Here is a 17,231-nt window from a genome sequence, read left to right as displayed (position 1 = left end):
GGAAAACAGGGAACGCCAGCGCAAGAGGGAAGAACTAACGGCGCAGGTTGGGGAACTTGAACAGGTTCACCGCCGAACGGGGGCCCCTCGTGTCTGGAAGCAGCTGAAGGCGGCACGGAAACTCCTCTCTGCGTTGGATCTAGACCGGGCGGAGTATGCAGCGCTGCGCCTGAAGCATGCCTTTTACACCGGCGGAGACAGGTGCGGTAAGCTACTGGCCCATAGGCTCAGGGCTGCGCAGCAACGCAATGTAGTAAAAGAACTAGTGGGAATGGATGGGATCCCGGTTTCCGGTGACGCGGAGGTGGCGGATTCCTTTCGTTCCTTTTACGAGGCGCTGTACGCTGCGGAGCCTTCCCCACTGGGAGAGGCTGAGGCCTATTTGGAATCCGTGACCCTCCCGGCCCTGGATCCCGCCCAGGCGGCCCACCTGGAGAGGGACATTCACGTGGAGGAGGTCATCTCCGCGATTGCATGACTAAAGCACGGTAAAGCCCCGGGCCCGGATGGCTATACGGCCTTGTTTTACAAGACCTTCTGTCCCACAGTCGCGCCTCTCCTGGCCCGCTTGTTCAATTCTTTCTCCGAGCCGGGAGCCATCCCACCGGACCTTCTCTCGGCGACTGTGTCGGTTATCCCGAAACCGGGGAAGGATCGGACCCTGTGCGGCTCGTACCGGCCCATTTCGCTCCTAAATGTGGACCTCAAGCTCTACACGGGGATCTTGGCGGCTAGACTGGGTCTACACCTACCAGGTTTGGTGGAGGCGGATCAGGCCGGTTTTGTACCCGGTAGGCAGACGGTCGACAATACCAAGAGGGTGACGCACGTGCTGGAGAAGGCCTCACGCGTCCCGGGGGAGCGGATGCTACTATCGGTCGACGCGGAGAAGGCCTTTGATAGGGTTCATTGGCCATACCTCGAGCTGGTCCTTGGGAAACTGGGGATCGGCGAGAGGTTCCGCACTATGATCTTTAATTGTTATAGGAGACCGTCAGCGTCAGTGCGTGTCAATGGACACAGCTCCAGCAGTTTTGCCATTGAGCGCGGCACGAGACAGGGTTGCCCCCTATCGCCGCTCCTGTTTGCCCTCTATATGGAGCCGTTTGCACAGAGGATTCGCGATAACCCAGACGCTATTGGGGTGAAGATGGGGCAATACACGCATACTGTCAGCTTATACGCGGACGATGTCTTGCTGACCCTGGATGACCCCAGGCGGTCGCTCCCTGCCTGCGTCCAGGAACTGAACGCTTTTGCCCGCGTGGCGGGCTTTAAAATGAATATGACTAAGTCGGCTGCACTGGACGTGTCGCTCTCTGTCGACACCAGGCGAGACCTCCAGCGTCTCTTTCCTCTGCAATGGTCCTCCTCCACGGTGCCTTACCTGGGGATTTTACTTGCCCCCTCCCTGCCTGCAATGGTCGCAGCTAACTATTCCTCTCTGGGCAAAAAGATCAAAGAGGAACTCGGCCGATGGAACAAAGGCCTGCTCTCGTGGCTGGGCCGGATCGCGGCAGTAAAGATGACGATACTGCCTCAAATCCTGTATCTCTTTCGCGCTCTACCTCTCCAGCCCCCTGTGGGTTGGATACGGCAGACGCAGGCGGACATCTCTCGCTTTGTGTGGCAGGGCCGCAAGCCTCGGATGAAGCGGGTCCTCTCCATGCTTGCCCCGGAAGCCGGGGGTCTCGGGGTCCCAGACCTTCGGAAGTACTTTCAGGCGGCGCAGCTCCGGTATTTGGTGGAGTGGAGCAGGTGGGAATCGGACAAACACTGGCTCTTTCAAGACCAGGCAGTGGCGGGTCGTACCCTTCAAGAGATCCCGTTCCTGCGGCGCACTCACCGCCCGCCTAATCTCTACGCCTCCTTTGTCACCCGGGTTCCGCTAAGAGTGTGGGACGCGGTGTGTGGGCTTCGTGAGCTCACTACCTTTCCATCGCCGTTCACCCCCATTGTTGGCAATCCAGACTTCACTCCTGGTCTGGAACCGGGAGCTTTTTCCCACTGGGTGAGCGCGGGTTGCAGGGCGCTTTTCCAGATCTACGGGCCGGAGGGCGTGCTCCCCTTCCAGCAGCTCCGACAGGAGTTTGGCCTAACGGAAGGGGATAGACTGCGTTACATGCAAGTCCGCCACTGGGCTCTTCAACCCCCAGTGCGCGACGTCGCTACCCGTTCGATTACGCCCTATGAGCGATGGTTGGTAACCCGGACCTCGGATGCCAAGCTAATTACTGACTTGTATAAGTTTCTCCAACCCCTGCCGTTTCATTACTATAACCCAGGGAGGGAGCGCTGGCACAGGGAATTGGGCAGGACCCTGAGCCACAGGGAGTGGGACAGGATTGCGTACCGGGCGAGGCATTCTGCGTACCACACTGGGCTGACGGAGACCTTCACTAAGGTGTCCACCTATTGGTATTATACCCCGGAGCGGCTCTATGAGATGCGCAAAATCGGCGATAAAGGCTGCTGGCGCGGCTGCGGACAGGAGGGCACCCTCACGCACATTCTCTGGGAGTGCCCGGTGCTGTCGGCCTATTGGAAGGAAGTCTTAGATGAGGTGGATAGGCATTTTGAGATCGAGCTTCCGCGCTTCCCTGCGTATGTCTTGCTAGGCCTCCCCAATGACTTGATGTACCCGCTGAAATCCCGCAGGGGAAGGCAGATTGCGATTGCGCTAGGCTCCGCGGTTCAGAACATTCTTGTGCTCTGGCGTACCCCCACTGCCCCCTCTATCACTGGTTGGCTGCACAGGCTCTGGCAGGTACTGGGCATGGAGAAGATGTCGCTAACGGTGGCTGGGAATGTTGACCAGTTTGAAGAGCTTTGGCACCCCTTCTTGGCACTGCTGTCCACGGAATTTCGCGAGCTCACGTGTCCACGGTACTTGCGCCTCCTTAGGCTGACGCCACCGGCGGCTCCAGCGGAGTGAAAGTGCGGGTTCAGGGGCCGGGGGTTGGGGGTGGGAAGAGGGGTTATACGCTTCTAACGCTGACTTTCGGACGGGGATGTTGGGGTATTGTTTTCTTCTTTTCCTCCTTTGCTTTTCTTTCTTCTTCCTTTCTGGGGTCGGGGGGTTGGAGGAATGGTGTGCTTCTCTCTTACTGTGTTGCGGGGTGCTATTCTGCTCAGCCTTGCTTAGGGGAGTGGCGGCCTACAGGGGGGTCATCCACAGTGCCTTATTGCCTTATGTCTTATGCCTTGTTACCCTCTGGGGCTTCCAGCCTCCCTACTTCTCTTCTGACCTGCTGCAACGTTACGCTTTTTGTACTGTATGTTCACTTGACCTCCTGCTCCCTTCCCCTTGTTTTTTGTGCCTTAATAAAATACTTTAAACCTAAAATGAACCTGAATACATTTTCTTAAGCACTTCTACATCGCCCTCCAAAAAATTTATTATCCTCTTAAAATGGTTTCTTTCAGTCGACTTCAATATGATAAAGCTCCCTTTCTACCATGATTAACCTTATTCAACTCCAATGGGATTGTGCTCCCACAACACCTGCGTTATTCTCCTGAAATGGATTATCTTCATTGATTCCAATTGGATCTTTTTTAGCACATCTGTATCATCTTCATCTCTACTGAGCTCAAATATATCATCCTTCCAACCAACCTGCATTAACCTAACTAAAAGGTTCACCTCCCTTGACTTCAATAGTATCCCTTTAACAGTCACCTTACTTTGTCCTCTTTGATCAGTCAGCTGGATGTGAGGTATGTTGCTTCTACCAGTGAAAGAAAAGCTTCCAACTCTTCTCCCTTTCATCAGGAATGATGACATTAAAAACATTGGGACTACAACCAAGCGCTTTCTCATTATGCCCAGAACTACATTTTAATGACAACTTTTAAATGTATAAATAAAAAATTAACAAAACTTTCTGAAAGTGCCATACCTTGACGGGGGACGAAGTCAACTTTAATCTCTGTGCAGAAGAAAAAGAAGAGGAGTATGTTAGCATCCCAGGAGGAAGCAACAACCACTGATATTAATACATAGAAACCCCACTTGTAAGCTCACCCAGGAAGTTGAGTTTGGCAGACAGGTAAAGCGCGAACCCATCGGGCACGAAAGTGTAGTCAGCCTCGTCCTCTGGCCGGACATCGTCAATCACCAACTTGTGGATCCTGTTTGGAAGAAAGAGCGGTGTTATGGCTCTGTGCTGCTTGCAACTGGAGAAGTGTGACTCACTGGTTAGAAGCGGCAGACCCTGAAGCAGAGGTCGGCCCGGGACCAGGGTTCAATTCCCGACGTGGCAGGGTCTTGGGTCAATGTCCGCGGACTCAATAATTCTCGCCTAGGTGCCTACGCTAACCATGGGTCCCACTCTGCAACTCTGGGCAATATCTTGCTTAATCTCCACAACGGCCCTAGCAGCGCCGGGGATGCCTGGCTTCACCTTGGGGGTGCCCTCTCACAAGGAAAGCCAGGACGGGTTCCCCAGCGGTATACAGCGCCAGGACGCCACGTAACGAGGTAACAGTGCGCTTTACAAGTATACATACATTACATTACATTACATTACTCGCAGAGGCTATCTCATTGGCAGACCTGGTAGATGCGACAGGACGGGGAAGCTTCCAGCTGGGACACCTCTGCCAGCGTCCAGTTGTGACAGTCCTGCTGGCTCCCAGCTGAGGCAGGGCCACCAGCTTCCAGCTGTGGCAGAGCTGCCAACAGGTTAACTGTGACAAAGATCTCCACTTGCAACTGTGCCAGGGGAGCCAGCCTGCACCTGTGACAGTGTGGCCAGATTCCTGCTGTAACAGGGCTACTGGCCCTCAACTATGCTGGGCGTGCCAGCTCCCATGCCAGCCTGTATCTGTGACAGGGAGGAAACATCCATTACAACGCAGTCATTACATTGACCTACCTTTACAATGCAACTGTTAAAACGCAACTGCCTTTACATCGCATGCCAATACAATGCATGCCTTTACAACACATGTCACTACAACGCATGCCATTACAATGCTTACCATTACAACGCATGCTATTACAACGCATTATAAGGTAAATAGTGGAGATTTATTTAGTATTAGGGTGGGTATGGGTTTTGGGGTACATGGGAATAGTAATTTTTACCCCTACACTAACCAACACTTTCACTACTGTTGCACTCACTGGAGTAGGAATAGTAATTTTTACCCCTACACTATCCAACACTTACCCTACAAGTATTTTGCGTTGTAATGGTATGCGTTGTAATGAAATGCGATGTAATGGTAGTATTAAAAAATGCTATGTAATGGCATGCTTTGTAAAATCATGCTATGTAATGGTAGTTGCGATGTAAAGACTGCATTGTAAAAGCATGCATCGTAATTGCATGCGTTGTAACGTCATATATTCATGACAGGGTGACCAGCTTCCTGCTGTAGCAGGCCTGCCAGCCCTCCGCTATGCTGGGCACCTGTGATAGGGTGGCCAGCCTCATGCTCTAAGAGGGCTGCCGGCCCTCAGCTATGGCAGGTCTGCAGCTCTCAGCGGTAAGAGGCCTGCAGCTTTCCCCAAACAATGAATGTACAGTACATTAGCAAATGACAAGATATGACTGTTTCAGACTTCCTCGAGTTACTTTTGGTGCAACAGTAAACCATCAGTGTGAGCTGACTTTTAACAGTTCACATGCAATGGATCTTCATCAATTAAGCTTTCTCTCAGCAACTAAATTATTGAGACCCCGACAACGGAAGTTTCCCCCCAATCAGTTCATGTACTATGGGACCTTACCAGTGAAGTTTTCTCTCCGCTATTAAGTTGTTGCGACCCGAGCAGCGTAAGTTTCCAACCAGTTCATGTACTATGGGATCTTACCAGTGACTTTTTCTCTCCGCTATTAAGTTGTTGCGGCCCCCGGCAGCGTAAGTTTCCAACCAGTTCATGTACTGTGGGATCTTGGACCTTACCAGTGAAGTTTCCCTCTGCCAGTAAGATATTGAGACCCCAGCAGTTTCCCTTAATCAGTTCCTGTAGTTTGGAATCTTAACAGTGACTTTTTCTCTCCGCTATCAAGTTGTTGCGACCCCAGCAGCATACATTTTTCCCAATCAGTTCATGTACTATGGGACCTTACCAGTGAAGCTTTCTCTTCGCTATTAAGTTTTTGAAACCCAAGCAGCGTATGCTTCCCCCAATCAGCTCATGTAGTATGGGATCTTAACAGTGAGGTGTTCTCAACTTCTCTCCTCTATTAAGTTGTTGCGACCCCAGCAGCGTAAGTTTGCCCAAATCAGTTCATGTACCGTGGGATCTTAACAGTGAGGCTTTCTCACTGCTATTACGTTTTCGAGACCCCAGCAGCGTGAGTTTCCCCCAATCAGTTCATGTACTATAGGATCTTAACAGTGAGGCTTTCTCTCAACAATTAAGGTATTGAGACCCTAGCAGTTGCCATAGTCGTAGGTAAGACTAGTGTTTGGGACGTGTCTATTATGCGGGCTGAGTCTTGCATAGATCCTGATTATTGGCTTACCAACAGTATGCAGAATTCCAGTTATCTTACATGTCTGTCCTTGTGGAGTTAATCCACACAAACAAGTAATATCTCTCACAAGTGCTGTTTGGTGCTGGATTGATTCTGCGATTTTCTCACAATTTAACTTTAAAACTTTTTAGTTGTGAGTTTGAAACTGGATGAATTTTCACAAACTTTTGTTTTTCTGCAAAACAAGTTAAACTTAAATGCCCTGATTTTAACATGAAAGCCCACTTGCAGAACACTTCTCACACTACAGCTAGTAATCATGGTGGTCCCAGAGACCACTGCCTGCCCTTAAAAAAATGAAACTGAAAAGTTTAATTTTTCTTTTTAAATGCAGCCCGTTTTCCTTTAATGAAAATGGGCTGCATTTAACAAAAAACTGCTTTATTAAAAAAGCAGTCCCAGACATGGTGGTCTGCTGACCCCAGCAGGCCACCATCCCTGGGAGGGCTGACATTCCCAACGAGTCGCAAATTGTGAGGCGCTAAATGAAATCTGGCCCAGAGTCATTAGGGAGAAACGTAGTGTATGACACATTTGAAATGGTACTCTTAGCTCGCAATCTCCCACCACCCTTATCCTTCTGTTTCCTTACCTGCCCTTGTGTGTCATGGTGAAGCGCTTGCTGGGCCTGATCTCCACTCCATTCTTCAGCCACTTCCCAGTTACCTTCTCATCGGACACTTCACACTTGAAGACAGCTTGCTCAGTTGCCTTGACCGTCAGGTCAGCAATGTCTTGGATAACTTCTAGTTGCTTCTCTATATTTGAGAAAATGGACAAAAACAAATGAGGAAGGAGGAAGCCTAATATTGTATTTTATTTCTCCAATATATTTGTTGTCCTGCCCTTTACTTGTGTTTCTTTAACTACATTGTGGATCTGTCATATCCGGGGATAGGGAGAGTGTGAATATCAGCTTAACATCACATAGCATTGCTGGTGCCTTCAAAGAAACAGTGGTATCAACAGTGCTAGAAGAATGTGTAGGCACATTCTAACCTCTTGTGCAAAGTGGGTTGATGAAGGAACATGAATTAGGCATAGGCCTTGCCCACTGACCCATGGAGAGAAATATAAATCCATGTACACATTAGGAACAAGAAAGGTCACTGCCTAGGTGTATGTTGATTGAGATCACTTGCACCAACTTGTTATATCTGGTTTTGTTCTGTTTTTATTAATCAATTTCTCCTAAATTATTGTACATGGAAAGTAAGAGTCAGCTATGAGTTCCTTCTTCTTGCCAAAGATAAGTGCATTGTAGATGAACCCAATGAACTGCTTGAGTCTTTCTTCTTCTCTTGCCTACTCACATTGGTGTTTGGTCCCTTATTTGTGCAACAGAATTGTGCATCTTACCACCAAGTATCTGGGCAGAGATACCTAAAGGGCATTGTTCGAACAAAGCTGCATTGACCTACGTGTGCCTATTGATCCAAAATAGCACCAGTATGTGCAGCCTCCTGGTCAGATGCAGGAGCTCTTCGAGTTGTGCATTAGCGCCTTGATGAAATGAATACTGTTGAGGTCAGCAATCTCTAGAGCATGCAAAATCTGAGCAAGTGCAAAACGCTGCATAGTTGACCCAAGGCGCATGGTAGGCAGGAGAAACAGACCTCACTCACAGGTATCATGCACTTCCCACACGGCCATTACAAAAATTGTCAAGAGACCATAGAGTTCTCCTGTTGGAGTCAAGCAAACTAAACATGAATCTGTTTTCATACTCAAATGCCCACCTACAGATGCCTTTGAACAAAACCAGTTTGCTGCACCTGACAACGAATTGTAATCCTTTGTCCTATGATCAAGTTGGAAACTGAACACAATATGAATGACACCTCCACTGACCCGGACTTAAAACTGATTAAATGTTAGCTGCAATCTCTAAAAACAAAACACCTTAAAAACTTTTTAAAAATCTCTCTTTTGTTTGTTTTTTCAGACTTGCTTTCTCTCTCTGTGTTGTTCTCCATCTAGGGTTGCGCTATACAAGTTCCGCTGCATACATACAGCAAAACCTTAATAGTCATTTAGGGTTGTGGCAGAGCATGTGCATCAATATAACTTTGGAGCTTACAAGCTCCACCAATATTGCAGTTTCCCTGCCTCATGTAGAGGTGAGAAACTAGGATTTCCCGCAGCGGAGCCTCAGCTGGATCTGCCAGTGGAAACTCTTCGTCTGGTGCCAATTCACCTCATGGCTGCCAGATAATTGTGTTTGTGGCCCTGCCCTGTAGTGATAGTCACCGTTCCCTAATTAGTGTGGAGCGACCATCACTAGATTACCCTGCCTGGAATTGGCCTGGCAGTCCCAGCCTGGGGCAGCTCCTCTGCAATGGCGAAGGAGATCAGCCCCACTGGCTCAGAGCCACCTCACCGAAGTAGGACATGAAAATGAAATGCAGCTGAGTGAGGGAGAACATTGAAAGCAGAGTATACATACGGTGAGGATAAAATAACAAAAAGAAATAATCAAAAGAAGGGGCTTATATTATGAGAAAGATAAGACAAGAAAGTTAGTTGGATCACAAATATTGGAGCTGCTTGTGGAGGAACACCTCACAACACTACACAGGGGTTGACCTTATCGACATAAATAAAACCCAAACCTCACAATTTCCCACATGAGTTGACATTGTTGCTGTACCTTCCACAATCAGCTCCCCTTCACACTGGCCGCCGTTGGTCATGACCTTGTACAGCCCAGTGTCTTCCTTGGTAGCATCATTGATGATCAGGATGTGTTTCTTCCCATCCTTCTTGAAGCGGTACTTGAAGGTCTCCTCGCGGGTCAGCTCCACCCCGTCTTTCATCCTGTGGGTGCGTAGCGCGTGCATGGCAGAGGGGGAGGAGGACAACAATGGCAGAAGGTACAAGACAATGTGAGGGAGTGATCACATAGGTCTAGTCCATATTGGATACATGGTCTGTAGTAACCAAGCTCCAGAAATATAGAGAGCAGGGGGAAAGGTTACTACAGTAAACTACACTCATTCACACTTTTATCAAAACACTAGTTTTTCATATATCCAGACTTTTACCATAGGAAAGTGCTGCTTACATTACTGTGCCAGGTCACACTACACAGCATAACACTAATGTATACAGTGACTATTGTTTTGTAGAGTAGCCACTATGCAAATCCAAGCCCAACACAAACTTGCAATCAACTCACTATGGACAACCTCTACCTCAGGCCCTCAAGTCGTTCATTATGAGCTACGCTTGGGCTTTAATAAGATATCCAACAACATTCTATAGCCATTAACACTAGAGACTATTCTTTCAATCTCACGCTATATAAGACTGCAAATAAATAAGATTAAATGAACAGGCAATTGATTCTCCCACCCAAGTCAAGACTAAAAAGTAATTTCCTTTGGCACATGCACTTATACGCATGAACACCAAAACATCTTCTTTAATCGCGCCCAGTTTACTTCCACCAACTGAAGCAAACCATTTCAAAGCTTAACAAGCTCTCTACTGGCTGCCCATAACCAAACAATGGTCCCTCCACTTCATTGATGCCTTGAAAGGGCGCCCACATAGAGAACGTGCTACAGGGCCACAACAATGGGCGTTAGTGCGATACAGATGTGCATAACATACTAGAAATCTAGGATTACCACACAAACATTGCACTCTACAGTATTATCATAAATATACTGCCCAAACCTAGAGCGTAACCATAAAACGATTGCAACATATTGAATCAAGTCCACATCACTACAACAGGAAGGATGCAATGTATACTGCTTTAGACCTGTCGCTTTACAAAAGGAAGGCTGCACTAACCTATGGTCAATTCTGTGTTGTGACATAAACACTGCACTATGTGATATCAACCCTACAGAGAAATACTGCTCCACCTTATCACATCGACAACATTATTATAAGATTGCAGCACTGTGCAGTGCGCCATATCTGCATTAATAGGGGAATGCTGTAATATACTGTGCAGTTCGATTTACTACTGACTTATCACGCCAAGCACAGTCTCAAAATGGACTAGAGCTGCACAACTTATCACATGAGCTGTCCACCCTCCTAAGGGACGAGAGCATCACAAATTATCACAGGACTTGTGCCCCCTCCTAAAGGTGTAGAGTAGCACAACTTACCACATGGCTTGTGCCCCCTCCTAAAGGTGTAGAGTAGCACAACTTACCACATGGCCTGTGCCCCTAATAAAAGATCTAGAGCATCACAAATTATCACAGGGTCTGTGCCCCCTCCTGAAGGTGTAGAGAAGCACATCTTACCACAGGACCTGTGCCCCCTCCTAAAGGTGTAGAGTAGCACAACTTACCACATGGCTTGTGCCCCTCCTAAAGATCTAGAGCATCACAAATTATCACAGGGTCTGTGCCCCCTCCTAAAGCTGTAGAGTAGCACAACTTACCACAGGACCTGCTCCCCCTCCTGAAGGTGAAGAGTGGCACAACGTACCACAGGACCTGTGCCATTCCGAAGATCTATAGCATCACACATTATCACAGGATCTGTTCCCCCTTCTAAAGGTGTAGAGCGCCACAGCTTACCACAGGACCTATGCCCCCTCCCAAAGGTGTAGAGCGGCACAACTTACCACAGGACCTGTGCCCCCTCGCAAAGGTGTAGAGCGGCACAACTTACAACAGGACCTGTGCCCCCTCCCAAAGGTGTAGAGCGCCACAGCTTACCACAGGACCTATGCCCCCTCCCAAAGGTGTAGAGCGGCACAACTTACAACAGGACCTGTGCCCCCTCGCAAAGGTGCAGAGCGGCACAACTTACAACAGGACCTTTGCCCCCTCCCAAAGGTGTAGAGCGCCACAGCTTACCACAGGACCTGTGCCCCCTTCTAAAGGTGTAAAGCGCCACAGCTTACCACAGGACCTGTGCTCCCTCCCAAAGGTGTAGAGCGCCACAGCTCACCACAGGACCTGTGCTCCCTCGCAAAGGTGTAGAGAGACACAATGTACCACATGACCTGTGCCCCATCCTAAAGGGGTAGAGAGGTACAACGTATCACATGGCCTGTGCCTGCTCCTAGAGGTGTAGAGCGACCCAACATACCACATGACCTGTGCCTCCTCCTAAAGGACTAAAGCTGCACAACTTACCACATGACCTGTGCCCCCTCTTCTGACACTTCCACCTCCAACTCCACCTTGTCTCCCACAAACATCTGCTGGTCCTCCAGGGGCCGTACAATTGTAACCGGGGGTTCTGTGCATGAGAAATGAACAGTGCAACGTTAGGATGTGTATGCCAGCACATCTCAACTCCTCAAAGAGCATGGATGACGTCACAGTGTGGGTGTCATGGCGTGAGGAACTCTGCATGGATGTGTGTTCCTGAACGCATGCAAACCGTGGAGTAACTAGGAGGAAGTTATGGTATGAGAAAATTATCGCGGGAGAATAAAGAAGTTGTGATTGTATGATAATCTAAAATGTTAATATGAGGAATCCATGTTGTGTGTGTGTGTGGTGAGGGAAGCACTGTATGAATGTGATGCAGTTATGTGAGTATGAGGAACTCAGAATATGAGTATGTGGAAGCCATGATGGGAGTACAACACATTCAAGGTTAAAGCATGAGTAAGTCATGGTGTGAGTTTGAGGAGGTCCTGATAAGAGCATAAGTAATGCTGTAGGTATGAGGAAGATCATGATATATAATGAAGTTACTGTGAGACTAAGGAGCTGAGGATGTGTGTATGTGACAGTCATGATGCGAGTATGATACATTCATAGTTACAATATGAGTAAATCATGGTGGTCGCATGAGGACCTCATGGTGAGTATAGGGATGCCAAGGTGGGACCTTAGGAAGGTTAGATGTGAATACGGAAATCACAATGTAAGAATGACAAGGTCTGGCTTTGAGTAAGAAGACGTCTCCTTTGCATAGGAGGAAGTCATGCTTTGAATGTGAGGTTGTGTTGTGAGTACAATGCAGTCACGGTGTGAGCAGGAGTAGGGGGACAACGCGTGAAGGGCGAGGAATGCACAATGTGAGTTGAGGAATGAAGATGCCAATTACAGTCGGAGCCTGAGGAAATCACAATCTGGATATGAGGGCATTTGATTGTGAGTATCATGAAGTCACAATTTCTGTAAGAAGTTGTCACAGCGCGAGCATGTGGCAGTCACGCTGGGTGCCTGAGGAAGGCATGTTAATGGCAGGAGAAAGGCGGGATGTATGGCAGTAGGATGCCAAGTCAGTTGTGCTGGAGTGAAATCAGTTGTATATAGGGTGTCTCGCTCTGAAAGGCTAGTTGGGCTGAGGCAGAGGCAACCATAAGTCAGGAGAGTGCCAGGCAAGTACGATGGGGAGGAATCAGTCATCTGTGAAGCTGGTGCTTCCAAAGGGCCAGTGGGATTAGGGAAGCAACGTCCACAAGTCGGAGGGCTGGGGCAGATGTGTGGGGGATGAGGAGATGGTTTTAGCTGAATGTTGAGATCTGGCTTGGGTCTTCTCACAGGTGGACTGAAGACACTCAAAATAGCAAAGCCAGTCAGCCCAGTCACTGTTTTTACCCATCTCTAGCAGTTTTAGAAAACGAAAACTACCAGAGAGAGTACCACCTGGTAAATGGAAAATAAAAAGGTGGGTTTCTGCAACCAAGCTGATGTGCAGTTCTGCAAGTGTCTCGCTGATCCCTGTAACAGGAGAGCAAGCTTTGCGGGAAGTTAGTCCTCTAATACTTGCTACTAAATGTAATTGCCGGCATTGATTATTATTTATTTATTATTATTATTACTAGTATCTTATTAGGTTCAGGTACTCCTTTGTATCCTTTTTGTTTGTTAAGGGGGGGGGGGGGGGTGGTGTGTGTAAAAATGAAGTGAGTTTTGTGTTTGCATTTAAAGGAGGGGGGGGTGTTGAGGCCTTGGATTGGGCTCCTGCATTGTTAACATTTGTGTGTATTCTGAAAATATTGGGGAGATTCTACTGTGGGCAGTTTATAGCTGGCAGAGTGCCTTATGCAAAGACTTGTCAGCTCTGGAGCATTCTATATCCTCTCTAACCATGCACTCAATGGCAGAATCCACGCCCAGCCACCAAAATGTGTTTTTTACAACAGACTTGGTACGTCTAATACCGAAATGGGCCTCATGACATAACTGTAGAATGCTATTCCTTAGACTCAAAGGAGTCCGCTCTTAAAATCATACCACCATCATATGATAATTCAGACCGTATCTCCCAAAAGGATTTAACCTTATCTGACAAATTCCTTCTGTTGGGCCACTGGCCCCTTATAAAGCATAACAACCTATTGCAATAACATGTCATTCTTGCACTCCTTCTCCCAATTCTCCTTCTTAACTTCAGGGCAATCGCCATCGGGCATCAAAGCAACATGACAATCATCCCACTTCTCATCCTCCAAGTTGAGCTGGTCTACGGGATAACCAAACAGCGACCATGTTATCCTTGCCTGGCATGTAAATAATTTTATAGACAAAATCCTCCATCCGCATAGAAATACGAGCAATCTGAGAATGTTGAGGGGAGTCTACTGTGGGAAGTTTATCGCTGGCACGGTACCATATGGATTGTGTTGCCCTAGCTCTGTACTTTAGGAAATAAAGAGTCTTCCAAAACGGATGGGTGTAATCTCAACATCATGTTTGGTCAAACAGACGATAACGTTGTTCTATATACAACACCATTGACCATATGTACCGTATACATGACCAGTTCACTCATGTGGGAGTCTTGCCAGGGCTTTGGGTGCAGGGAAATGTTCACGTTTAAAACTATTACATTTAACAGATAGAAATGCTGGAATATAATCCAATTTGCTAGTGAAACAAGTGTTTAGGAAATAACTATTTTTAATCTGAAAGGGTCATAATGATATATTTACATGATGTCTGCTGTATCAGTTACATTGAGAATCTTTTCATGGCAAGACTCCTGCTTTAGTTCTTAGAACCAAGCCAGACCCCTGGCTCAGCTCTGGCTCTCCCTATGAATTTTTGCTCTGGTCACATGTCACATTGTGCCCAACAGCAAGGCAGGGACAGAGCTAATCAGATAATAGAATGACAATGGGACAGTAAGGCCAGGGCAAAGCCAGCCAAATGTCTGAATAATATTTCTGAAATTCTTTGTAGGTCTGAGGAAATCAGTCATATGTCAGATTAGTACATCTAAAAGGTAGTAACGCTGAGGGAGAGTCAGTCATATGTCAGACCAGTGCCTCTGCAAGTTTATCAGAGCTGGGCAAGAGTGAATCCCTTGTTAGGTTTCTGAGGGTTTCCAAATCTAAATCTCCACTTTCCCATAGAGACTTTCTAATCCGAACCCTTGCAAATCTCCTCACTATACCTCCATGGTCAGAACCTAGACAGTGGTACTGTACGACTGCCCAGTCCTATGCTCAAGGCCTGGTAGGGGGCTGCAAGTCTCCATCATGGAGGAGGCAGTGTTGTAATCAAAGAAAATTCCATTCTTTACCCTTGACAAAGAGCTGTGTGACGCACTTGTCTTCGCCGATGATGCACTCGTACTCTGCGTCATCAGACAGGTTGGTCTTGTTAATGGTCAAGATGCGCTTCAGACCCACATTCTCAAAGATGTACCTGGGAAGAAGGCAAAGGTAAGATTATGTGTCAAGACTTCTATTATAAGCAATTTATTTCACCTGATATTGGGAAATGCCAATGGTTGAGGTTGGGATTCTTAAAAATCAGACAAAGAAAAACACTGGATGCATAATTAAATAATGTAAATCTCCTTGTGCATAAACAGCAACTCTGCAGTCCAATCCTTAGCAGAAAGGGCACTGTCCAAGACAGGTGAACCAGTCTTCAAGTCCGCTATCACTCTTAGGGCCTTAGAGTTTGGGAGATGGGATACTCCGTCAAGAAACAAGCCAAATGGTCCGTCCACCATATCATAAGTGTGTTATAGCCTATGATACTTGTGATACACCACATTTGACAAAGTAGCCAATCTCTGAACAAGCCCTCAGTACTAAACACAACAAAGCAAATGAAACATATTTGGGTCCAAATTGGAAGGTTCCTAAATTCTGGGAGACCCTATAGATCTTGGTGATATCTTTACATGGTTACTGTAGGACCCTAATCAAAACATTTGGAAATAAATTTCAAAAAAATGAAAAGTATGGCATCAAACACCCCCACTGGTGTCATGCTTCATCATTGGCCATCTTATCATGCCACTGCATTCTCTAGTGGTGGGTCAGCTACACCAATGAGATAATTGAGAGACAATATAGATGAGGTTTGGGGTGAGAAACAGAGATTAAAAATTGCAGGAATCCTCACTAAGAGGATACCTTTATTAAATTGTGAGGGTAACAGAATGATTAAACGTTTGAGCGATGCCTAGGAGTCGCCATCACCCCACAGGGTGTCCGCAGCTTTCTTTAGGAGCAGGGATTCCTATTCTCTAAATGCTTGCATCATACATCATATACTTAAAGCTGGCATACGAACACACTGCACTCATTGGTATGAGTCTTTTCTTCTGCTAAATGAAGCTACACTTAGTCAGTCGTGAGGAGATTAGATACCGCATAGGTGAATCTGCAGGGTACAACCTTTGACGAATGTGTGACTACAAGGCCCTTGTTTACCTCCTCCATGAGGTTTTCCATATTTTAGCATAGGGACCGCTTCAAATACACGCTGAATAAGTGTAGCTCCATCCTATCAGCCTAACAGTTTAATAAAGGTAGGCCCTGGGATTTTTAATCTCTGTTTCTTATGTGTGGATCTCACCCTAACCTTCATTCATATAGGCTCCCATTTACCGAATTGGTGAAGCCGGCCCGCAAGTAGAGAATGCGGTGGCTTAGTAGGAGGGCCGATGATGAAGCATGACACCCGGACGGAGGTAGTGGCGTAGCTAGACCTTTGGCCACCAGTGGTGGCCCCTGCATTTGCTGCCCGTGGCGGCCATATATAAGAGCGGTGCTGCCGGCTGCAGGTAAGACCGGGGGGTGAGTTCATACCTTTCAAATTTTTTAATCGATCTCCAAGTGTTTTGATTAGGGTCCTACATTTGACAATATAAATATATCACCAAGGTCTATAGGGTCTCCCAGGATTAGGGAACCTCACAATTTTGACCTTCTTATGTCTCATTCGCTTTGCTGTGTTTTGTACTATGTAAGGGAAGATGTGACTGCAGGCAGCTCACTTCTCCTCTCAGTCCCATGACTTCCTATGAAGATAGGGTGTCATTTGTTAGGTGTAAGCCCTCAGTACATTGATTCTGGGCCAACCAATACCAGGAAGCAGAATAGACTGCAAGCTGTAAACACACTTTCTCCAACGCATATGGAGAAACACATAACCTTACCGGATATGGTAACTTATAATGATTCAGTTTTTTTTAATTGGCGTTGACACACAACCCCACCAGACTTTACAAGAGATTAGAGGACGAGGTAAATACTACAGGGCACACAGTACACTTTACAGTGACGGAATTACAAATGGTTATGAGGAGGACTACTAATGGAAACAGACAACCTTGAGTAAGTTGGGGGTTAATCCCCTTTGCGACAAAACATGTGTCTGCTTTCTGGCAACAATAACAACCAAACAGCAGTGTGAAAGAATAAAAAAGACAACTGAGAACATTTCAACATATCTGAAAGGACTTCATACATTTTATATTGGCGTGTGCTAGAGGCTAAGATTATATGTTTACATAATATATAGGATCCAACTCAGCTCTCCTCGTCATTTCTTTTGA

At 47.1% G+C, this 17,231-nt stretch overlaps 1 protein-coding gene across 2 annotated transcripts in view; it reads right to left on the bottom strand.

Moving 5' to 3' along the window:
- The window catches only part of MYBPC2 (myosin binding protein C2), a 235,683-nt gene that overhangs the window by 87,711 nt on the left and 130,741 nt on the right, over positions 1 to 17,231 (bottom strand). For both annotated transcript variants that reach the window (XM_086930242.1, XM_086930243.1), the window contains 6 exons: positions 14,958 to 15,082; positions 11,606 to 11,711; positions 9,145 to 9,311; positions 7,087 to 7,252; positions 4,028 to 4,134; positions 3,903 to 3,932 (listed from right to left, as the gene is read on the bottom strand). In XM_086930242.1, coding sequence (XP_086786368.1) covers positions 3,903 to 3,932; positions 4,028 to 4,134; positions 7,087 to 7,252; positions 9,145 to 9,311; positions 11,606 to 11,711; positions 14,958 to 15,082 — 701 coding nt within the window. The remainder of the gene's footprint in view (positions 1 to 3,902; positions 3,933 to 4,027; positions 4,135 to 7,086; positions 7,253 to 9,144; positions 9,312 to 11,605; positions 11,712 to 14,957; positions 15,083 to 17,231) is intronic.

This window comes from Lissotriton vulgaris, chromosome 7 (assembly GCF_964263255.1).
Source record: "Lissotriton vulgaris chromosome 7, aLisVul1.2, whole genome shotgun sequence".
In the NCBI taxonomy this organism is placed as follows: Eukaryota; Metazoa; Chordata; class Amphibia; order Caudata; family Salamandridae; genus Lissotriton; species Lissotriton vulgaris.
The sequence above is the reverse complement of the archived record's forward strand: the minus strand, read 5'-3'. Positions and strand labels throughout refer to the sequence as shown.